The sequence below is a fragment of the Anomaloglossus baeobatrachus genome, chromosome 10 (genome assembly GCF_048569485.1).
Source record: "Anomaloglossus baeobatrachus isolate aAnoBae1 chromosome 10, aAnoBae1.hap1, whole genome shotgun sequence".
Taxonomy (NCBI): Eukaryota; Metazoa; Chordata; class Amphibia; order Anura; family Aromobatidae; genus Anomaloglossus; species Anomaloglossus baeobatrachus.
This window is the reverse complement of record NC_134362.1, coordinates 197882171-197905853: the sequence shown is the minus strand read 5'-3', so window position 1 is coordinate 197905853 and position 23683 is coordinate 197882171. Positions and strand designations below refer to the sequence as shown.

The 23683-nt window shown below is 52.8% G+C and overlaps 1 protein-coding gene across 1 annotated transcript in view; it reads right to left on the bottom strand.

Annotated features, from left to right (window-relative positions):
- Positions 1–2757: 2757 nt before the first annotated feature.
- Positions 2758–23683, bottom strand: part of SLC7A9 (solute carrier family 7 member 9) — a 34191-nt gene continuing 13265 nt past the window's right edge. Inside the window, exons 2-13 of the mRNA XM_075325213.1 lie at positions 23218–23344; positions 14717–14864; positions 13297–13539; positions 13092–13217; positions 12795–12894; positions 12549–12593; positions 9300–9423; positions 6282–6385; positions 5945–6041; positions 4056–4205; positions 3282–3456; positions 2758–3076 (exon numbers count right to left, since the gene is read on the bottom strand). Of these exons, the coding sequence (XP_075181328.1) occupies positions 3012–3076; positions 3282–3456; positions 4056–4205; positions 5945–6041; positions 6282–6385; positions 9300–9423; positions 12549–12593; positions 12795–12894; positions 13092–13217; positions 13297–13539; positions 14717–14864; positions 23218–23316 (1476 nt within the window). The 5' untranslated portion in view covers positions 23317–23344 and the 3' untranslated portion in view covers positions 2758–3011. The remainder of the gene's footprint in view (positions 3077–3281; positions 3457–4055; positions 4206–5944; positions 6042–6281; positions 6386–9299; positions 9424–12548; positions 12594–12794; positions 12895–13091; positions 13218–13296; positions 13540–14716; positions 14865–23217; positions 23345–23683) is intronic.

Here is a 23683-nt window from a genome sequence, read left to right as displayed (position 1 = left end):
AGGCGCTTAGTAAAGCGCTTGTCCGGAACCGCTCTGGGCTTCTGGACAGCATCTCTGAAGTTAGAGTGATCGAAAAACGCACCCCGTGTACGTTTAGGGAACCGAAACTGGTGTTTCTCCTGCTGAGAAGCCGACTCCTCCACAGGTGGCGGCGGGGGAGAGATATCTAACACCTGGTTGATGGACGAGATAAGATCATTTACTATGGCGTCCCCGTCAGGTGTATCAAGATTGAGGGCAACGTCAGGTTCAGAGCCCTGAGCTGCGACGTCCGCCTCGTCCTCCAGAGAGTCCTCACGCTGTGAACCCGAGCAGCGTGAAGAAGTCGGGAAGATTCCCAGCGTGCCCGCTTAGCCGGTCTGGGACTGTGGTCCGGGCCGGAGTCCTCCACGTGAGACCTAGGGCCCCCCCTGGGAACGTGCTGCGGCGCGGGCAGAGAGGGGCCTGGGGGTGAAGATCCAACAGGGCCCGGGGCCTGTGTAAGGACCGGTCTGGACTGCAAAGCTTCAAGCAGCTTGGCAGACCATTTGTCCATAGACTGAGCCATGGATTGTGAGCGTGACTCAGAGAGTTTGTCAGCAAAAGCTGCAAACTCTGTCCCTGCCGCCTGGACCGGGTGAGCAGGGGGGTCTACCTGAGCCGAGGGGCCCACTAGTGACCGAGGCTCTGGTTGTGGAAGCAAAACAGGGGTTGAGCATTGCTCACAGTGAGGGTAGGTGGAACCCGCAGGTAGCATAGCCGCACAAGAGGTACAGGTCACAAAATAAACCTGTGCCTTGGCACCCTTGCTCCTTGTGGACGACATGCTGTTGTCTCCTAGGAGAGTGATCACTGAGGGTATATGGGGAGGGTATACAGCCCGACCGAACAGAAATATATAAATATATATGGTATCTATTCCGGCACCCTGAGGGGACCAGCACCGGGTGACCGGTGTGGCTTACCGACCGCTAAAAAGCGGAGTGTGTGTCCTCCAGATTCCCTGCCTAAGGCTATGTGCGCACTAGAAATGTGAAGTTTCTCAAGAAAATTTCTCGAGAAACTTCTGGGAGTGAAAGATTTCCGGACCTCCGGAAAAAATCCGCACCAAATCCGCATGCGGATTTGACGCGGATTAGCCGCGGAATTGCCGCGATTTTCCCGCGGGTGGTTCCCTGCGGATTTCTGCAGGCTGTAGTGCCGAAATCTGCAGGGTACCTGCGGAAATAATGGACATGTTTATTTTCTCAAGAAAGTTTCTCGAGAAATTCTTCTCGCGGAAATTTCTTGAGAAAAATCCGCACCAGTGCGCACAGCTATTTTTTTTTTTCCATAGAATTTGCTGGGAAATGTCTGCACAAAGATTGCAGACATTTCTCAAGAAATTTCTGCGGCAAATCCGCGGGTAAAAAGCTCTAGTGCGCACATAGCCTTAGGTCTCCCAGCGTTGCAAAGCTCTTTCCAGGAAAACTTCCACAGGCAGAATGCCAAAGAAATGGCTGCCGGAGCTCTCAGGGGAGGAGAGAAGCCGGGGGCGGCGTTAGAAAAAGTGCGGCAATCTGGAGTCCCCACAGTGATCAGTGAGGGGGGGAGGAACATACAGGATGCCCTGGCCCTCACAGCCGACGTCAGGCCGGCAGTCCCGCCCTTATCCCTGATAGACAGGCCCGGGGGCGGGAGTTTTGCAACTAGGCCGCAATTGAAGCCGGGGACTAAATTTAATACCGCGGCCGACAAACAGGCGCGGTCGGCGCGGAAGTCCGCCGGCCGTCACAAATAAGCAGCTGCTGCAGCGTCCGGGATGTAGGCGCTCCATGCACATCCCCCATGGGGGTACAGAGTACCTTAGTGATGCAGGGCCCGGTCCCTGAGGATAAACAAACTCCTGTCCGACAGCTTCCCCCAGGGGCTGCGGAGGGAGCACGGTCCCAGTGACTGGATGACTGCTGAGGATCCCACTTCTCCCAGAGCCGCTAAGGGATGGTGAAGGAGACGGCATGAGGCTCCTGCCTTTGTACCCACAATGGGTACCTCAACCTTAACAACACCGCCGACATAGTGGGGTGAGAAGGGAACATGCCGGGGGCCCCGTGGGGGCCCTCTTTTCTTCCATCCGATATAATTAAAATGAGAAGATGAGTGGATGTGTGCCTCCTTCCACACAAAGCATAAAACTGAGGAGCCCGTGATGCACGGGAGGGTGTATAGGCAGAGGGGAGGGGTTACACTTTTTAAAGTGTAATACTTTGTGTGGCCTCCGGAGGCAGAAGCTATACACCCAATTGTCTGAGTCTCCCAATGGAGCGACAAAGAAATAATACATTCCTGATCCTGAGTTACCTCCTGTATTATACTCCATACATTACTGATCCTGTATTACATTCCAGAGCTGCACTCACTATTCTGCTGATGCAGTCACTGTGTACATACATTACATTACTGATCCTGAGTTACCTCCTGTATTATACTCCAGAGCTGCACTCACGATTCGGCTGGTGCAGTCACTGTGTACATACATTACAGATCCTGTATTATACTCCAGAGCTGCACTCACTATTCTGCTGGTGCAGTCACTGTGTACATACATTACATTACTGATCCTGAGTTACCTCCTGTATTATAGTCCAGAGCTGTACTCACTATTCTGCTGGTGCAGTCACTGTGTACATACATTACATTACTGATCCTGAGTTACCTCCTGTATTACATTCCAGAGCTGCACTCACTATAAAACGATTCCCTCGGTATATATTTATTATCCTGACTCGCTTACGTGACTAGAGAGGTAGAAGAGACTTTTATTACAAGTAAACCAAAATGTACAAAATATTCAGAGACGAGTCCACAGATCCAGGAGCAGGACGACGATGCGCAGCTCCAGCATAGAAAACGTTTGTTACTGTCCGATCCGCCCGGTGCTGCCGCGTCCTGAGTCTGGTGACATTTACACTATGTACAGGGTGGAGCTGAGGGGTGCGCTCCTGAGCAGTCCTTATTTTTTGGGTTCATCCTTAGTCCGGTTTTCTTGATCCTTATTGCTTGGCCTCCGCTGGAGGAACCACTTCCATAAGCATCTGCACATACATAGTGATGGGCTCTGGAATGAGAGTGATACTGTGGGTTATATACAGAGTACAGCTTATATAGGGATCAGATGACCCACCCCGGGCGGACCCCAGGTATGTCCTATCAGAATGCAGACTGCCCTATATTCTGCCTCCATATGTTCCGGATTATGAAGGGTGCAGTCCCCTAATACATTGTGGGGGGTTGGTGACGTTTGCACAGTGTCTGTCACTTACTCGTTATCTTTTGAGCCCACTTGACCTTGTAGTGCACAAAGGGGAAGTAGAAGATGAGGCCGCCCAGAATGAAGATCACGCAGTACAGATAGGCCCACTCCGGCTCTCCGATGATGGGCGCCAGCACCAGATAAATCGACACCAAGACCATCAGGATGGGGATGACGATAGGGACCTGAGAAAGCAGAAGATTGTAAGGTGCATTGAACGAATGACGCCGCCCAATTATTTCTTCTTTGAAGATTGACGACTATTCTGACCGTGCTTCTCGTCACTTTCACAAAAATGTCAGCAAAACTTTACTAACGTGTGACCTATTTTACATTTTTGCTTGACTGGGCTCAGTTTTTTTGATACGGAGCACCAAATCCTCAGCATGGATGGAAATTTTTTTTTTTTTTCTGCCTGCAGCCACCACTAGGGGGAGCTTTTTTTTTTTTATGCATTGTGCTCCCCCGAGTGGTGGCTGTGGATGGACTCGAATTTATTATTTATCCCAAATCTATGCAAGGGATTTGGAATTTTTAAAACAATTAGTAAGAAATGAAAAATGGTCTAAAAAATACTCCTAGGCGTCTTTTATATTTGTTCTTAGTTACCCCACCGGCTTGCCTTAAAGTATGGCGCATCTTACTTGCGGAAAACATCTATAGATCGGTCGTGGGACTCCTTTTGGCGCTTTTGAAAACGATAACGAGTCGTTTTTATTGCAAATTTTTTTTTTTCCTCCTTTTTCGATGCATCGGAGGAGATAATAAATTGGGTTCCACTTACTTTAATCGGCCGCTTCATGTCTTTTTTTGTGAATCTCATCACCACCAGTCCAGCGATGGTTAATCCATAGAAGATCCATACGGCGAAGCTGAAGTAGTTAATGAGGGTGTTAATATCGGCCGGGATAATGTAAATCATTCCAATGACGCCCTGGAACAAGAAAAGGAACAGCTCACCACTGAGCCACCATGTAGTGCTAACCACTGAGCCCCAATACAGTGCTCCCCACTGAGTCATTGTGCTGTCCCTCTGTGGAATACCAATAGATAATGTAAGAGATCACACAAAGGTTCAAATCATCTTGAGAAAAGGACTAAAGAAATAGAATAAATATGATGTGAGGGGGCAGAACTTGATAGAAATCTGTGATACTCCGCCCCCTCTGCAGGTCCGCCTCCTGTCATGCTCCACTCCCTGTGTCTTGCTCCACCCCCTCTGTGTGGGGCCCCTCCCCGTGTCATGCTCCATCCCCACTGTGTGCGGCCCCTCCCCGTGTCATGCTCCATCCCCACTGTGTGCGGCCCCTCCCCGTGTCATGCTCCACCCCCACTGTGTGCGGCCCCTCCCCGTGTCATGCTCCACCCCCTCCCTGTGTCATGCTCCACCCCCTCTGTGTGGGGCCCCTCCCCATGTCATGCTCCACCCCCTGTGTGCAGCCCCTCCCCGTGTCATGCTCCACCCCCTCTGTGTGGGGCCCCTCCCCGTGTCATGCTCTACCCCCTCTGTGGGGCCCCTCCCCGTGTCATGCTCCACCCCCTCTGTGGGGCCCCTCCCTGTGTCATGCTGCACCCCCTCTGTATGCGGCCCCTCCCCGTGTCATGCTCCACCCCCTCTGTGTGGGGCCCCTCCCTGTGTCATGCTCCACCCCCTCTGTGTGGGGCCCCTCCCTGTGTCATGCTCCACCCCCTCTGTATGTGGCCCCTCCCCGTGTCATGCTCCATCCCCACTGTGTGCGGCCCCTCCCCGTGTCATGCTCCACCCCCTCCCCGTGTCATGCTCCACCCCCTCTGTGTGGGGCCCCTCCCCATGTCATGCTCCACCCCCTCTGTGCAGCCCCTCCCCGTGTCATGCTCCACCCCCTCTGTGTGGGGCCCCTCCCCGTGTCATGCTCCACCCCCTCTGTGTGGGGCCCCTCCCCGTGTCATGCTCCACCCCCTCTGTGTGGGGCCCCTCCCCGTGTCATGCTCCATCCCCACTGTGTGCGGCCCCTCCCCGTGTCATGCTCCACCCCCTCCCCGTGTCATGCTCCACCCCCCTCTGTGTGGGGCCCCTCCCCGTGTCATGCTCCACCCCCTCTGTGGGGCCTCTCCCCGTGTCATGCTCCACCCCCTCTGTATGCGGCCCCTCCCCGTGTCATGCTCCACCCCCTCTGTATGCGGCCCCTCCCCATGTCATGCTCCACCCCCTCTGTGTGGGGCCCCTCCCTGTGTCATGCTCCACCCCCTCTGTATGTGGCCCCTCCCCGTGTCATGCTCCACCCCCTCTGTGTGGGGCCCCTCCCTGTGTCATGCTCCACCCTCTCTGTATGTGGCCCCTCCCCGTGTCATGCTCCACTCCCTTTGTGTAGCTCCGCCCTGTTGTGGTCGGTCCCCTCTATAGCTCCGCCTCCTGCCATGCTCCACGCCCTCTGAATGCAGCTCCTCCCACTGTCATGTTTCACCCTCTGTGCAGCTCCTTCCTGTGTCATGCTCCGCCTCCTGTAATGTACCACCCCTTCTGTGCAGCTCCTCCCCCTGTGTCATGCTCCACCCCTCTCTGTGCAGCTCCGCCCCCAGTGAGGCATTTTTGGTTCCGCTGCTCGGATCTGATGCCGATGTGTAATGATCACACAGTCAGGAAGCGCGGGGGCGGCTCCTCTCTGCACAGGGGATGTTCTCACACTGACGTACATAAGACAGGATGGCCGGCAGCGGGGTCAGCCTCTTCACGCTGATGTATGATAGGAATTTCAGCATGTGCCCTTCACGTCCGGCCACGTATGTCAGCCTGGGGAGAGACGGCGGAGAAGGATCATTATTAGCGCCGTTCATCAATACATCTGCATTGATGAGATACATAGAGGGGCTGCAGCGTGTGGATATAGACCAGACGGCCCCTCTAATCTCCTCTGCCCATATGGAATTCAAGGGGTCTAGACTATATAACCAGGGAGGAGAAGAACATGTCCAGGTCCTCAACATTAGAATGCTTTATATTGTGCGCCGGTCACCAGCCGCGATCACTCACCTGCCTGCGGTGAAGCACGCACCATTCGCTGATCCGATGGTGGAAAATGCCACAAACAGAGGAATAATCCAGGCTGCGGGGTACAAGACGCGGTCCCCAAATGTCTGCAGAAGAGCACAGATCGTCACCTACACAGGACGCCATACACCGGACACCATACCCCGGACACTATACACCGGACACTATACACCGGACGCCATACACCGGACACTATACACCGGACGCCATACCCCGGACACTATACACCGGACGCCATACCCCGGACGCCATACCCCGGACGCCATACCCCGGACACTATACCCCGGACACCATACCCCGTACACTATACACCGGACGCCATACACCGGACACCATACCCCGGACACTATACCCCGGACACCACCCAGCCCAGCAGCAGTGATCTGCAGAGGATATTATATGAACCTAACGCAAGACCCCCTGCATATCGGGAACACCCCACGAGACTCCCTGTATACCGGGAACACCCGACAACTCGGGAACACCCCATGAATCCCACCATATACCGGGAACAGCCCCCAGGACCTGCCGTATATCAGAAACATCCCCCCAGGACCTGCCGTATATCAGGAACATCCCCCCCCAAGATCTGCTGTATTCCAGGAACACCCCCCCCCCCAGGACTTGCCATATATCAGAAACATCCCCCCAGGACTTGCCGTATATCGGGAACATCCCCCAGGACCTGCCGTATATCGCGAACATCCCCCAGGACCTGCCGTATTCCAGGAACGTCCCCCCAGGACCTGACTATATCGGGAACATCCCCCAGGACCTGCCCTATATCAGGAACATCCCCCAGGACCTGCTGTATATCAGAAACATCCCCCCAGGACCTGCCATATATCAGGAACGTCCCCCCCAGGACCTGCCATATATCAGGAACGTCCCCCCAGGACCTGCCGTATATCAGGAACGTCCCCCCAGGACCTGCCATATTCCAGGAACGTCCCCCCAGGACCTGCCATATTCCAGGAACGTCCCCCCAGGACCTGCCGTATATCAGGAACGTCCCCCCAGGACCTGCCATATTCCAGGAACGTCCCCCCAGGACCTGCCGTATATCGGGAACGTCCCCCCAGGACCTGCCGTATATCGGGAACGTCCCCCCAGGACCTGCCGTATATCGGGAACGTCCCCCCAGGACCTGCCGTATATCGGGAACGTCCCCCCAGGACCTGCCGTATATCGGGAACGTCCCCCCAGGACCTGCCGTATATCGGGAACGTCCCCCCAGGACCTGCCGTATATCGGGAACGTCCCCCCAGGACCTGCCGTATATCGGGAACGTCCCCCCAGGACCTGCCGTATATCAGGAACGTCCCCCCAGGACCTGCCGTATATCGGGAACGTCCCCCCAGGACCTGCCGTATATCGGGAACGTCCCCCCAGGACCTGCCGTATATCGGGAACGTCCCCCCAGGACCTGCCGTATATCAGGAACGTCCCCCCAGGACCTGCCGTATATCGGGAACGTCCCCCCAGGACCTGCCGTATATCAGGAACGTCCCCCCAGGACCTGCCGTATATCGCGAACATCCCCCAGGACCTGCCGTATTCCAGGAACGTCCCCCCAGGACCTGACTATATCGGGAACATCCCCCAGGACCTGCCCTATATCAGGAACATCCCCCAGGACCTGCTGTATATCAGAAACATCCCCCCAGGACCTGCCATATATCAGGAACGTCCCCCCCAGGACCTGCCATATATCAGGAACGTCCCCCCAGGACCTGCCGTATATCAGGAACGTCCCCCCAGGACCTGCCATATTCCAGGAACGTCCCCCCAGGACCTGCCATATTCCAGGAACGTCCCCCCAGGACCTGCCGTATATCAGGAACGTCCCCCCAGGACCTGCCATATTCCAGGAACGTCCCCCCAGGACCTGCCGTATATCGGGAACGTCCCCCCAGGACCTGCCGTATATCGGGAACGTCCCCCCAGGACCTGCCGTATATCGGGAACGTCCCCCCAGGACCTGCCGTATATCGGGAACGTCCCCCCAGGACCTGCCGTATATCGGGAACGTCCCCCCAGGACCTGCCGTATATCGGGAACGTCCCCCCAGGACCTGCCGTATATCGGGAACGTCCCCCCAGGACCTGCCGTATATCGGGAACGTCCCCCCAGGACCTGCCGTATATCAGGAACGTCCCCCCAGGACCTGCCGTATATCGGGAACGTCCCCCCAGGACCTGCCGTATATCGGGAACGTCCCCCCAGGACCTGCCGTATATCGGGAACGTCCCCCCAGGACCTGCCGTATATCAGGAACGTCCCCCCAGGACCTGCCGTATATCGGGAACGTCCCCCCAGGACCTGCCGTATATCAGGAACGTCCCCCCAGGACCTGCCGTATATCGGGAACGTCCCCCCAGGACCTGCCGTATATCGGGAACGTCCCCCCAGGACCTGCCGTATATCGGGAACGTCCCCCCAGGACCTGCCGTATATCGGGAACGTCCCCCCAGGACCTGCCGTATATCGGGAACGTCCCCCCAGGACCTGCCGTATATCAGGAACATCCCCCCAGGACCTGCCGTATATCAGGAACGTCCCCCCAGGACCTGCCGTATATCAGGAACGTCCCCCCAGGACCTGCCGTATATCAGGAACGTCCCCCCAGGACCTGCCGTATTCCAGGAACGTCCCCCCAGGACCTGCCGTATATCAGGAACGTCCCCCCAGGACCTGCCGTATTCCAGGAACATCCCCCCAGGACCTGCCGTATATCAGGAACGTCCCCCCAGGACCTGCCGTATATCAGGAACATCCCCCCAGGACCTGCCGTATATCAGGAACGTCCCCCCAGGACCTGCCGTATATCAGGAACGTCCCCCCAGGACCTGCCGTATATCGGGAACGTCCCCCCAGGACCTGCCGTATATCAGAAACGTCCCCCCAGGACCTGCCGTATTCCAGGAACGTCCCCCCAGGACCTGCCGTGTACTAGGAACACCCCAAAAGGAAATGTGATTGCGATCGCAGATTACTTACAACAGCGACGGCCGGAGACTGCAGGAGCTCGGTGGGGGTCATTACGGTGTAATAGGATATGTTCACCAGCAGGTAACAGGCCATGACCAGCGGGATCCCCAGGATGATGGCTAAGGGGAGATTCCTGCACCAAAGGGAAAAAAATCTTATTAATTTCCTACATGGCATGTCAAATTCAAGAGTCACCACTAGGTGGCAGCATGTGCACACTGATTTCTGTGTGTAGCTGTTATACCGCCATATAGTGCTGACACCGTCCTATCACAGATTCTACTCAATTATATGCATTATATATATATTTTTTAATTATTCACATGTGACTATATAAAAACATAATATATGCAACGAAAATGGGGGGAAAATCTGCTCTGTTCTGCCCGATGTGACCCCACACAGGTGCGTGTATCCGGTCCATCCTGCAGCCGGTCTCTTCATGGACACTGCACGGTCCCATAATATCCTATGGTGATCTTCACATGGCCATATTTTCCGGCACCGCAGATGACAATGACCAATACAAGTCTATGGTCAGTGAAAGATACGGACAGCACACGCATGGCGGCAGAGTGTCCAACATAGGAAAAACACGGGCGCCCAGATTCTCATGTACGTGTGTTATATTCACATGTGAAGGAGTCTTGGGCTGTGGGGACTTCTTCAGCAATTTGTACCACACTACAGTATCTGTGAGATCTGATCTCTTCATACACGACCCTGACACTTTACTGGATGACCGTCCCTGAAATATGGTTGTCAGTATCTACCAGTAATATTCCAACACCCCACAAGACCCTCCGTATACCGGAAACACCCAACAAGACCTGCCGTATACCGGGAACATCCCACAAGACCTGCCGTATACCGGGAACACCCCACAAGACCTGCCGTATACCGGGAACACCCCACAAGACCCTCCGTATACCGGGAACACCCCACAAGACCCTCCGTATACCGGGAACACCCCACAAGACCTGCCGTATACCGGGGACACCCCACAAGACTCTCCGTATACCGGGAACACCCCACAAGACCCTCCGTATACCGGGAACACCCCACAAGACCTGCCGTATACCGGGGACACCCCACAAGACTCTCCGTATACCGGGAACACCCCACAAGACCCTCCGTATACCGGGAACACCCCACAAGACCCTCCGTATACCGGGAACACCCCACAAGACCTGCTGTATACCGGGGACACCCCACAAGACCCTCCGTATACCGGAAACACCCCACAAGACCCTCCGTATACCGGGAACACCCCACAAGACCTGCCGTATACCGGGAACACCCCACAAGACCCGCCGTATACAGGGACACCCCACAAGACCCTCCGTATACCGGGAACACCCCACAAGACCTGCCGTATACCGGGAACACCCCACAAGACCCTCCGTATACCGGGAACACCTCACAAGACCTGCCGTATACCGGGAACACCTCACAAGACCTGCCGTATACCGGGAACATTCCACAAGACCTGCCGTATACCGGGAACACCCCACAAGACCTGCCGTATACCGGGAACACCCCACAAGACCTGCCGTATACCGGGAACATTCCACAAGACCTGCCGTATACCGGGAACACCCCACAAGACCTGCCGTATACCGGGAACACCCCACAAGACTCTCCGTATACCGGGAACACCCCACAAGACCTGCCGTATACCGGGAACACCCCACAAGACCTGCCGTATACCGGGAACATTCCACAAGACCTGCCGTATACCGGGAACACCCCACAAGACCTGCCGTATACCGGGAACACCCCACAAGACCTGCCGTATACCGGGAACATCCCACAAGACCTGCCGTATACCGGGGACACCCCACAAGACTCTCCGTATACCGGGAACACCCCACAAGACCCTCCGTATACCGGGAACACCCCACAAGACCCTCCGTATACAGGGAACACCCCACAAGACCTGCCGTATACCGGGAACATCCCACAAGACCTGCCGTATACCGGGAACACCCCACAAGACCTGCCGTATACCGGGAACATCCCACAAGACCTGCCGTATACCGGGAACACCCCACAAGACCTGCCGTATACCGGGGACACCCCACAAGACTCTCCGTATACCGGGAACACCCCACAAGACCTGCCGTATACCGGGAGCACCCCACAAGACCCTCCGTATACCGGGAACGCCCCACAAGACCCTCCGTATACCGGAAACACCCAACAAGACCCTCCGTATACTGGGGACACCCCACAAGACTCTCCGTATACCGGAAACACCCCACAAGACCTGCCATATACCGGAAGCACCCCACAAGACCTGCCGTATAGCAGGAACACCCCACAAGACCCTCCGTATACCGGAAACACCCCACAAGACCTGCCGTATACCGGAAACACCCCACAAGACCTGCCATATACCGGAAACACCCCACAAGACCTGCCATATACCGGAAACACCCCACAAGACCTGCCGTATACCGGGAACACCCCACAAGACCTGCCGTATACCGGGAACACTCCACAAGACCCTCCGTATACCGGAAACACCCCACAAGACCTGCCATATACTGGGAACACCCCACAAGACCTGCCGTATACCGGGAACACCCCACAAGACCTGCCGTATACCGGGAACACCCCACAAGACCTGCCATATACCGGAAACACCCCACAAGACCTGCCATATACCGGAAACACCCCACAAGACCTGCCGTATACCGGGAACACCCCACAAGACCTGCCGTATACCGGGAACACTCCACAAGACCCTCCGTATACCGGAAACACCCCACAAGACCTGCCATATACTGGGAACACCCCACAAGACCTGCTGTATACCGGGAACACCCCACAAGACCTGCTGTATACCGGGAACACCCCACAAGACCCTCCGTATACCGGGGACACCCCACAAGACTCTCCGTATACCGGGAACACCCCACAAGACCTGCCGTATACCGGGAACACCCCACAAGACCTGCCGTATACCGGGGACACCCCACAAGACTCTCCGTATACCGGCGACACCCCACAAGACCTGCCGTATACCGGGAACACCCCACAAGACCCTCCGTATACCGGGAGCTGCTGTTTTGTAGCTTCTCGGTGCTGTTCCCAGCTGATATATGTCGGTGGCTGTGCGCTGTTCACACTGTGCAGTCGCAGGGGCCGCAGTTCTGCGCTCGCTCCACATTGCAGGATTTCTTTCCATTTATTCCCCTGCAGTCGATATTTCGATCCCGGCCTATAAACCTGAGGGATGAATCCGCCTCTCACCTGTATGGATTTTTCAGCTCCTCTGTGATATAATTGAGCTGGTTCCTAAAGAGAGAAGAATAATTCACAGATGTCAGACGAGCGCCGCTCACATCGGGGGTTAATGGAGCCCCCCTATAAGAGGAGAGTGAGGGTGGGCTACACATGAGGAACTACAACTCCCAGCATGCTTTGAGAGGTTAGAGACTCCTCCTCCCCCAGTATATATGATTCCCAGCGACCGACATGAAGGGGACATGGTCTTACCATCCATCGTAGGCCCACAGACCGTTGTAGAGGGCCAGGCCGATCCCCCCCACTGTGATTTGGGAGCCTTCAAAGCTGTTTTGAAAGTTTTGAGTGTTTCCTAAGGAAAAGAAAAAAACGAATGAGCTGCAGCGCCACCGCGACTACAGGCCGGGTCTGGTATTACAGCTTATACAGGAATGGGGCTCAACTGCAATACCCGACACCGCCTGTAGACGAGGGTGGCGCTGTTTGGAGCAGATCAGGATGCAAAAAAAGAATAAACTGTTCCCATATCTGCCCGGACAGTTCCCGTACCTTGTATCAGCAGGACGATGCCGCTGACGATGATGACGATGATGATGATCATTTTGGCCACGGTGAAGAAGTTCTGCACGTAACTCGCCAGCTTCACGCTCAGACAATTCACCACGGTGATCGTCACTGCCGCGGACAAGAGGAAGGGATATGAAGTGACCGACATCGGCCCCGGTCATGGAGGTGGCGATCATCTCATACTCACTGATGGCGGCAGCGGCCAGGCACTTGATAACCACGGGCGGCGGCTCACAGCCGGGATAAAATGGCGCAGACGCATATTCCGCGAAACTGAGGCATATGATGGCGAACGACGACGGTTTCATCACGATGACGCTGGCCCAGGAGAAGAGGAAGGCCGGGATTGGTCCAAAGGCCTCCATCAGGTACGGGTATTCACCTCCAGACTTCGTTATCATCGTGCCCAGTTCAGCGAAGCACAAGGCGCCTGCAGATACATGAGAGAGGAGGAGGAGGTGAGCTGTGACATCACACATTGTGAATGGTGGATCCTGTGTTACCTATATAGAGGTGTTAATTGTTCTTTCACAGAAGGAGGAGGTGAGTTGTGATATCATCTATTGTGAATGGTGGATCCTATGTTATCTTCTGTATATAGAGGGGTTAATAGTCCCTTCACAGAAGGAGGAGGTGAGCTGTGATATCAACTATTGTGAATGGTGGATCCTGTTTTATCTACTGTATATAGAGGTGTTAGTCCTTTTACAGGAGGAGGAGGAGGTGAGCTGTGATATCACCTATTCTGAATGCTGGATCCTGTGCCATCTGTCATTATACAGGAGGAGGAGGGGAGCTATGATATAACCTATTGTGAATGGTGGATCCTCTGATCTACTGTATATAGTGGTGTTAATAGTCCTTTCACAGAAGGAGGAGGTGAGCTGTGATATCAACTATTGTGCATGGTGGATCCTGTGTTATCTACTGTATATAGAGGTGGTATCAATTATTGTACAGGAGGAGGTGAGCTGTGTCATCACATATTGTGAATGGTGGATCCTGTGTTACCTACTGTATACAAAGGTGTTAATAGTCCTTTCACAGAAGGAGGAGGTGAGCTGTGATAGCAAATGATCCACCATTCACAATAGTTGATATCTACTGCATATAGGTGTTAATAGTCCTTTTACAGGAGGAGGAGGAGGTGAGCTGTGACATCACCTATTTTGAATGCTGGATCCTGTGCCATCTGTCGTCATACAGGAGGAGGAGGTGAGCTATGATATAACCTATTGTGAATGGTGGATCCTCTGATCTACTGTATATAGAGGTGTTAATAGTCCTTTCACAGAAGGAGGAGGTGAGCTGTGATATCAACTATTGTGAATGGTGGATCCTGTTTTATCTACTGTATATAGAGGTGGTATCAGTCATTGTACAGGAAGAGGAGGAGGTGAGCTGTGATATCTGTTGTGATTGGTGGATCCTGTTATCTTCCATTGTAATCCTACATGTAATGATGAAGAAACAAGTTCTCTAAAGAACAGGAATTAATGACTTATTATAAGACTCAAAGGAAAACTGGAAGACTTCAGGAATTTTTACAAAAGGATAGGGAAAATAAAAAGTTACAAACAAATTCTCAAAAGAGCTCTGATATTTACCCATTATTCCAATCACCCCACACGCCGCCCAGATGACCAGACACGGCCCCACCGCTCCTGTATTTCGCAGAACAGACTTTGGAGAAATGAAGATCCCGGATCCAATAATCGTCCCGACAATAAGGCTGATCCCGCTGAGCAGTCCAACCTGTGGGGGATAACAGAGCGGGTCAATGCTCTCCGTGCCCGGCTGCGGGATCACTGCCCAGTACCCGCTGCGTTCAGTACCCGCTGCATTCAGTACCCGCTGCGCCCAGTTCCAGCTTTTCTCAGTACCAACTGCGCCCAGCACCAGCAATGCTCAGCACCAGCTGCGCCCAGCACCATTTGCACCATGCATCAGCTGCGTCCAGCACCATTTGCACCCAGTACCAGCTGCACCCAGCACCATTTGCACCCAGTATCAGCTGCGCCCAGCACCATTTGCACCCAGTATCAGCTGCGACCAACACCATTTGCACCCAGTATCAGCTGCGCCCAGCACCATTTGCACCCAGTATCAGATGCGCCCAGCACCATTTGTACCCAGTATCAGATGCGCCCAGCACCATTTGCACCCAGTATCAGCTGCGCCCAGCACCATTTGCACCCATTACCAGCTGCGCCCAGCACCATTTACACCCATTACCAGCTGCACCCAGCACCATTTGCACCCAGTACCAGCTGCGCCCAGCACCATTTGTACCCAGTATCAGATGCGCCCAGCACCATTTGCACCCAGTATCAGCTGCGCCCAGCACCATTTGCACCCAGTATCAGCTGCGCCCAGCACCATTTGCACCCATTACCAGCTGCGCCCAGCACCATTTACACCCATTACCAGCTGCACCCAGCACCATTTGCACCCATTACCAGCTGCGCCCAGCACCATTTACACCCATTACCAGCTGCACCCAGCACCATTTGCACCCAGTATCAGCTGCACCCAGCACCATTTGCACCCATTACCAGCTGCGCCCAGCTCCATTTACACCCATTACCAGCTGCACCCAGCACCATTTGCACCCAGTATCAGCTGCACCCAGCACCATTTGCACCCAGTACCAGCTGCACCCAGCTCCATTTGCACCCAGTACCAGTTGCACCCAGGACCATTTGCACCTAGTACCAGCTGCGCCCAGCACCATTTGCACCCAGTACCAGTTGCACCCAGGACCATTTGCACCTAGTACCAGCTGCACCCAGCACCATTTGCACCCAGTACCAGCTTCACCCAGCACCATTTGCACCCATTACCAGCTGCGCCCAGCACCATTTACACCCATTACCAGCTGCACCCAGCACCATTTGCACCCAGTACCAGCTGCACCCAGCACCATTTGCACCCAGTACCAGTTGCACCCAGGACCATTTGCACCTAGTACCAGCTGCGCCCAGCACCATTTGCACCCAGTACCAGCTGCACCCAGCACCATTTACACCCATTACCAGCTGCGCCCAGCACCATTTACACCCATTACCAGCTGCACCCAGCACCATTTGCACCCAGTACCAGCTGCACCCAGCTCCATTTGCACCCAGTATCAGCTGCACCCAGCACCATTTGCACCCAGTATCGGCTACACCCAGCACCATTTGCACCCAGTACCAGCTGCACCCAGCACCATTTGCACCCAGTACCAGCTGCACCCAGCTCCATTTGCACCCAGTATCGGCTACATCCAGCTCCATTTGCACCCAGTATCAGCTGCGAACCGCACCATTTGCACCCAGTATCAGCTGCGAACCGCACCATTTGCACCCAGTATCAGCTGCGAACCGCACCATTTGCACCCAGTATCAGCTGCTCCCAGCACCATTTGCACCCAGTATCAGCTGCACCCAGCTCCATTTGCACCCAGTACCAGCTGCACCCAGCTCCATTTACACCCAGTATCAGCTGCGAACCGCACCATTTGCACCCAGTATCAGCTGCGAATCGCACCATTTGCACCCAGTATCAGCTGCTCCCAGCACCATTTGCACCCAGTATCAGCTGCACCCAGCACCATTTGCACCCAGTATCAGCTGCGAACCGCACCATTTGCACCCAGTATCAGCTGCGAATCGCACCATTTGCACCCAGTACCAGCTGCTCCCAGCACCATTTGCACCCAGTATCAGCTGCACCCAGCTCCATTTGCACCCAGTATCAGCTGCACCCAGCACCATTTGTACCCAGTATCAGCTGCATCCAGCACCATTTGCACCCAGTACCAGCTGCGCCCAGCACCATTTGCACCCAGTACCAGCTGCGAACCGCACCATTTGCACCCAGTATCAGCTGCAAACCGCACCATTTGCACCCAGTACCAGCTGAACCCAGCTCCATTTGCACCCAGTATCAGCTGCTCCCAGCTCCATTTGCACCCAGTATCAGCTGCACCCAGCTCCATTTGCACCCAGTATCAGCTGCACCCAGCTCCATTTGCACCCAGTATCGGCTACACCCAGCACCATTTGCACTCAGTACCAGCTGCGCCAACCCCTTTTGTTGGGTATTTGGAGGACAGGGGCAGTGAGACCCCCACACTCCGCCGCATCCTTGTGAATTTTTTTTTTTTGCCTTTTTCTTGCTATTTGATGAAAATAACCTAAGCCTGTGATGATGAGGGACAGATGATCCAGAACATCATAAATACCTTTCCCCGCAGAAGAGGATTCACACTCGGCCTCAGACTTTGCTCCTCACAATAAATAAGAAAATTTCACTCGCTAATTAACACACGATGACCAATTACCGGATCTTTTTATGGACACTAACGAGCAATTTCTGCAATTTATGAAATGCAATAAAAACTAAACCTTTCAACCCAGCTGATGTTTATGTACCCGGAGCCTACAGCTGAGCTGTTCCTGCCGCGCTGTACATTGCGTACGTCATCCCCCGATCCGCGGCCTTGAGGGACGAGGACGTTCCTTACTCGTTCCAAAGTGTCTTATTGCATAACGATCGCAACCGACTCGTTACTTGGAAGTGACCGGTTGTATTCCGGCAGTTTGGTAAAATTATTTGATAACTTGGGCACCTTCCGCTGATTGCTGGTCCTCATAGGTCTGGATTATGAGCTGCAAAAGTTTGTGCACCCCTGGACAAATGATCAATATTCTAAACAGTTAAGCAAATGAAAGAGGAAATGATCAATAAAAGCCATAAAGTTACAGATGACACATTTCCTTTTTGTATTTTAGGCAAAAAAAATAAATATATAATTTCATCTCTTACAATTTAAAAATTGCAAAAAGGAAAATGGGCTGATGCAAAAGTTTGGACACCCTTGGAGATTTGTGTGCTCAAATAAGTTTGACCAAGGATTCAGACCTTAGCGCGTTATGGTTTGTTCACTATCATCAGGTGATGGAAATCTCACAGCTTTATAAAAACCTGGCCTCCTCTAACCTTGTGCCAAAAAACAGCAGCCATGTGTTCTTCTAAGCAGCTGCCTAGCACTCTGAAAATGGTGGAAGCCCACAAAGCAGGAAAAGTCTATAAAAAGAGAGAAAAGCGTTTTCAAGTTGCCCTTTCTTCAATTTGAAATTAGTTACCAGGTACAGTTGAGGTCAAGATAAGGTCTGGAAGACCAAGCAACATTTCTGTGAGAGCTGCTGGTAGGATTGCTAGAGAGGTAAATCAGAGCCCCTGCATGACTGCAAAAGACCTTCAGGAAGATTTAGCAGTCTCTGGAGTTGTGGTACATTCTTCTACTGTTCAGAGACAACTGCAAAAATATGGCCTTCATGGAACAGTCATCAGAAGAAATCCTCTCCTGCGTCCTCACCATAAAATTCAGAGTCAGAAGTCTGCAAAAGAACATCTAAACAAGTCTGATGCATTGTGGAAACAAGTCCTGTGGACCGATAAGGTTAAAATAGAAGTCTCTGGCCACAATGGTCAAAGTTACGTGTGGAGAAAAAAGGGAACAGAATTTCAGGAAAAGAATATCTCGCTAACCATTAAGCATGGGGGTGGATCAATCATGCTTTGGGGTTGTGCTGCAGCCAATAGTATGGGGAACATTTCGCTGGAAGAGGGAAGAATGGATTCAATGAAATTTCAACAAATTCTTGATGCGAACAGAATACCATGTGTAAAAAAAGCTGGAGTTGAAAAGAGGATGGCTTCTACAAATGTATAATGATCGTAAACACACAAAATTCACAATAAATTACCTCAAAAGGCGCAAGATGAAAGTTTTACAATGGCCTCACAGTCCCCTGATCTGAACATCATTGAAACTCTGTGGCTAGACCTCAAAAGAGCACAGAATTGAAGACATCTCCAAGGAAGAGCAGTGCATGCAAGATCAGCCAGGAATCTCACAGAACGAGAAGACATCTCCAAAGCAGAGCAGTGCAATCAAGACGAGCCAGGAATCTCGCAGAATAGGATGACATCTCCAAGGAAGAGCAGTGCATGCAAGACAAGCCAGGAATCCCTCACAAAACTGGAAGACGTTTCCAAGGAAGAGCAATGCATGCAAGACAAGCCAGGAATCCCTCACAGAACTGGAAGACGTTTCCAAGGAAGAGCAGTGCATGCAAGACGCGCCAGGAATCCCTCACAGAACTGGAAGACGTTTCCAAGGAAGAGCAGTGCATGCAAGACGCGCCAGGAATCTCACAGAATCCGAAGACGTCTCCTAGAAAGAGCAGTGCAGGCAAGACGAGCCAGAAATGTCACAGAACTGAAACATGTCTCCAAGGAAGAGCAATGCATGCAAGACAAGCCAGGAATCCCTCACAGAACTGGAAGACGTTTCCAAGGAAGAGCAGTGCATGCAAGACAAGCCAGGAATCCCTCACAAAACTGGAAGACGTTTCCAAGGAAGAGCAATGCATGCAAGACAAGCCAGGAATCCCTCACAGAACTGGAAGACGTTTCCAAGGAAGAGCAGTGCATGCAAGACAAGCCAGGAATCCCTCACAGAACTGGAAGACGTTTCCAAGGAAGAGCAGTGCATGCAAGACAAGCCAGGAATCCCTCACAGAACTGGAAGACGTTTCCAAGGAAGAGCAATGCATGCAAGACAAGCCAGGAATCCCTCACAGAACTGGAAGACGTTTCCAAGGAAGAGCAGTGCATGCAAGACAAGCCAGGAATCCCTCACAAAACTGGAAGACGTTTCCAAGGAAGAGCAATGCATGCAAGACAAGCCAGGAATCCCTCACAGAACTGGAAGACGTTTCCAAGGAAGAGCAGTGCATGCAAGACAAGCCAGGAATCCCTCACAGAACTGGAAGACGTTTCCAAGGAAGAGCAGTGCATGCAAGACGCGCCAGGAATCTCACAGAATCCGAAGACGTCTCCTAGAAAGAGCAGTGCAGGCAAGACGAGCCAGAAATGTCACAGAACTGAAACATGTCTCCAAGGAAGAGCAATGCATACAAGACAAGCCAGGAATCCCTCACAGAACTGGAAGACGTTTCCAAGGAAGAGCAGTGCATGCAAGACAAGCCAGGAATCCCTCACAGAACTGGAAGACGTTTCCAAGGAAGAGCCGTGCATGCAAGACAAGCCAGGAATCCCTCACAGAACTGGAAGACGTTTCCAAGGAAGAGCAGTGCATGCAAGACGCGCCAGGAATCCCTCACAGAACTGGAAGACGTTTCCAAGGAAGAGCAGTGCATGCAAGACAAGCCAGGAATCCCTCACAGAACTGGAAGACGTTTCCAAGGAAGAGCAATGCATGCAAGACGCGCCAGGAATCTCACAGAATAGGACGACATCTCCAAGGAAGAGCAGTGCATGCAAGACAAGCCAGGAATCCCTCACAAAACTGGAAGACATTTCCAAGGAAGAGCAATGTATGCAAGACAAGCCAGGAATCCCTCACAGAACTGGAAGACGTTTCCAAGGAAGAATGGAGGAAAATCCCTCAAACAAGAATTGAAAGACTCTTTGCTGCTACAAATAGCGTTAACGAGCTGTGATACTTGCCAAAGGGAATGCTACTACGTATTAACTATGGAGGGTGCCTAAACTTTTGCATCAGCCCATTTTTGTTCATTTAAAAATGTAAAAGATGAAAATATTCCCCCCACCTCCCAAAAAAAAAAAAATACAAAGGAAATGTGTCATCTTTATCTTTATGCCTTTTAGAGATCATTTCAGCTTCAGCTTACTTAACTATTCACAATAACAGAACTTCTGACCAGGGGTGCACAAACTTTTGCATGCCACTGTATATTCATATGACGTAGATATGTGCCTGCATTTCTGCTCAGCCAGAGCCTCCGGGTTCAGCAAAATGACCACTATTTTAGAAGAAAACAACCCATTATACAGGATAGCGCCATATGGCGGTACACAGCTCAGCCGCGGTTAGTGCCGCCATATCGTCTCCTGCGCTGCTGGGGGTAACGACTGGGCAATAACTCCACAACCTCCCGTCATCGGGGCGCCATCGAGCCAAAATAGAGCGCCATATTGCCAGTGCAATCAGTGTGGTGCCGTTATCTTATCTGCATCTCCTCATCCCAGTAATGAGGATGGCTGAGATAATCTGCAGCGGATAAATATTAACTATCGGGGGTATTCATTAACCCATGGAGGCCGGCGCTGACTGCGGCGAAACGTGGACACCGGAGCTGCGAGAAGATCCTGATCCAGCACCTCGGGGGCGATGGAGGGGAACAGGAGAGAAACCAAAAAGTTTAGCTCTGTGGCCAAAATATTGGAGTAACAGCACCCCCTGCTGGAGCAGAAGAGCACTCCTGGCTTTTTTTTTTTTTTTCTTTTTTTTTTTAAATTTATTCCTATTTTTTGGGATTTAGTAAATAATATAGGCTTCATATAGCGGAGCGGCCGGCGTACAGCGTCCCCGTATTGATAGGTGCTTAATAAATAGCCGGCTGCTGAGTCATCTGATGAAAGTATCTGGTCGGAGGCGGCTATATATAAATGGAGCGATCGATACGAGGTGTCTACAGATTGAGTTATTAGTCTATTCCTGGCTTCGTGCTGCCGGATGATCTCACCTCTGTGGTCTACGACAATCACATCGCAGAGGCTCACGCCGGCCCCCTGGATCATGCAGTCTGGAAGTCACGGACGGCATGGTGGGAGACATCGCGTGTCCGTGCACTTTCAATAGCTGTAAACCCTAATTTTTTTCTATACACATGCACGCTCTAATTGGCTGAGCGTGCATTATTTTTCCCAATGTCATACGGTGCTGTTAGACACCGCATACCTTGAGAACAGGCATTGAGGTGCAATTATGCTCCGTTCTTCTTTTCCCCCCATAGTCTGGGTGGAGTTGGGGACCCCACAAGCATTCCCGATTAAATTGGCAGCCATTACTCTGTGTATGGAAGTACATGTAATATTTCTGGTTTCCTCTGTGCCCGTGGCTGGTATATGGCTTCAGTTACAGGGAGAATCCAGCCTCCTGGCTGCACAGCTGAGCAGATTTGACTCCGGGAGGATCGAGCGGCTCCTGCTCACTCCATCACCGGTGCCTTACCTGCTTCTTGAGCTGTATGGTTGCGGACCCCTCACTCTGGGTGGAGTCAGGGACCCCATAAGCATTCCAGTTGAAATTGGCGCCTATGGCAGCCATTACTGTGTGTATGGAAGTATATGTGATATTTCTGGTTTCCTCTGTGCCCGTGGCTGGTATATGGCTTCAGTTACAGGGAGAATCCAGCCTCCTGGCTGCACAGCTGAGCAGATTTGACTCCGGGAGGATCGAGCGGCTCCTGCTCACTCCATCACCGGTGCCTTACCTGCTTCTTGAGCTGTATGGTTGCGGACCCCTCACTCTGGGTGGAGTCAGGGACTCCATAAGTATTCCTGATGAAATAGGCGCCTATGGCAGCCATTACTGTGTGTATGGAACTATATGTAATATTTCCGGTTTCCTCTGTGCCCGTGGCTGGTATATGGCCCCAGTTACAGGGATAATCCAGCCTCCTGGCTGCACAGTGGAGCGGATGTGACTCCGGGAGGATCGAGTGGCTCCTGTTCACTCCATAACTGGTCCCTACTTACCTGCTTCTCGAGCTGCATGGCTGCGGACCCCTCGCTGTGGGTGGAGTCAGGGACCCCATAAGCATTCCAGTTGAAATTGGCGCCTATGGCAGCCATTACTGTGTGTATGGAAGTATATGTGATATTTCTGGTTTCCCCTGTGCCCATGGCTGGTATATGGCCCCAGTTACAGGGTGGATCCAGCCTCCTGGCTGCACAGCGGAGCAGATGTGACTCTGGGAGGATCGACTGGCTCCTGCTCACTCCATCACCGGTCCCTACTTACCTGCTTCTTGAGCTGTATGGTTGCGGACCCCTCGCTCTGGGTGGAGTCGGGGACTCCATAAGTATTCCTGATGAAATGGCGCCTATGGCAGCCACTAATCTGTGTATGGAAGTATATGTAATATTTCTGGTTTCCCCTATGCCCGTGGCTGGTATATGGCCCCAGTTACAGGGAGAATCCAGCCTCCTGGCTGCTCAGCGGAGCGGATGTGACTCTGGGAGGATCGAGCGGCTCCTGTTCACTCCATCACCGGTCCCTACTTACCTGCTTCTTGAGCTGCATGGCTGCGGACCCCTCGCTCTGGGTGGACTGGGCGTCTTCATCTTTTCCCCCTTTCCTCTTCTTTATGCTGCTCTCGTCCATGCTGCCCGCTGTTGCCGGTTGCTGAGACCTATGACAAAGTGAAGCCATAAATTATAATGAAGAAACAGTAAATGGATGGGTCGGCCGCGCATGTCACAATACACACACGTACAGATAAAGATATAATGGCTTTTAGATGCTGATCTCACAGATACGGCTTTTATTACCCGGTGGATTCACATCACAAACATCACAAAGATGAATCACGTGTTAGTGGTCACCTGCTGGATACACATAGTGCCGCCCTGTGCCCGGCGTACCACACAATGGCCCATACATCATCGACACCACATGGGGATCGGCCACCACGTGGGACAATGTCTGTGGGAAATAGAAGTCTGTGCTGTCTATAATCAGAATAATCTGA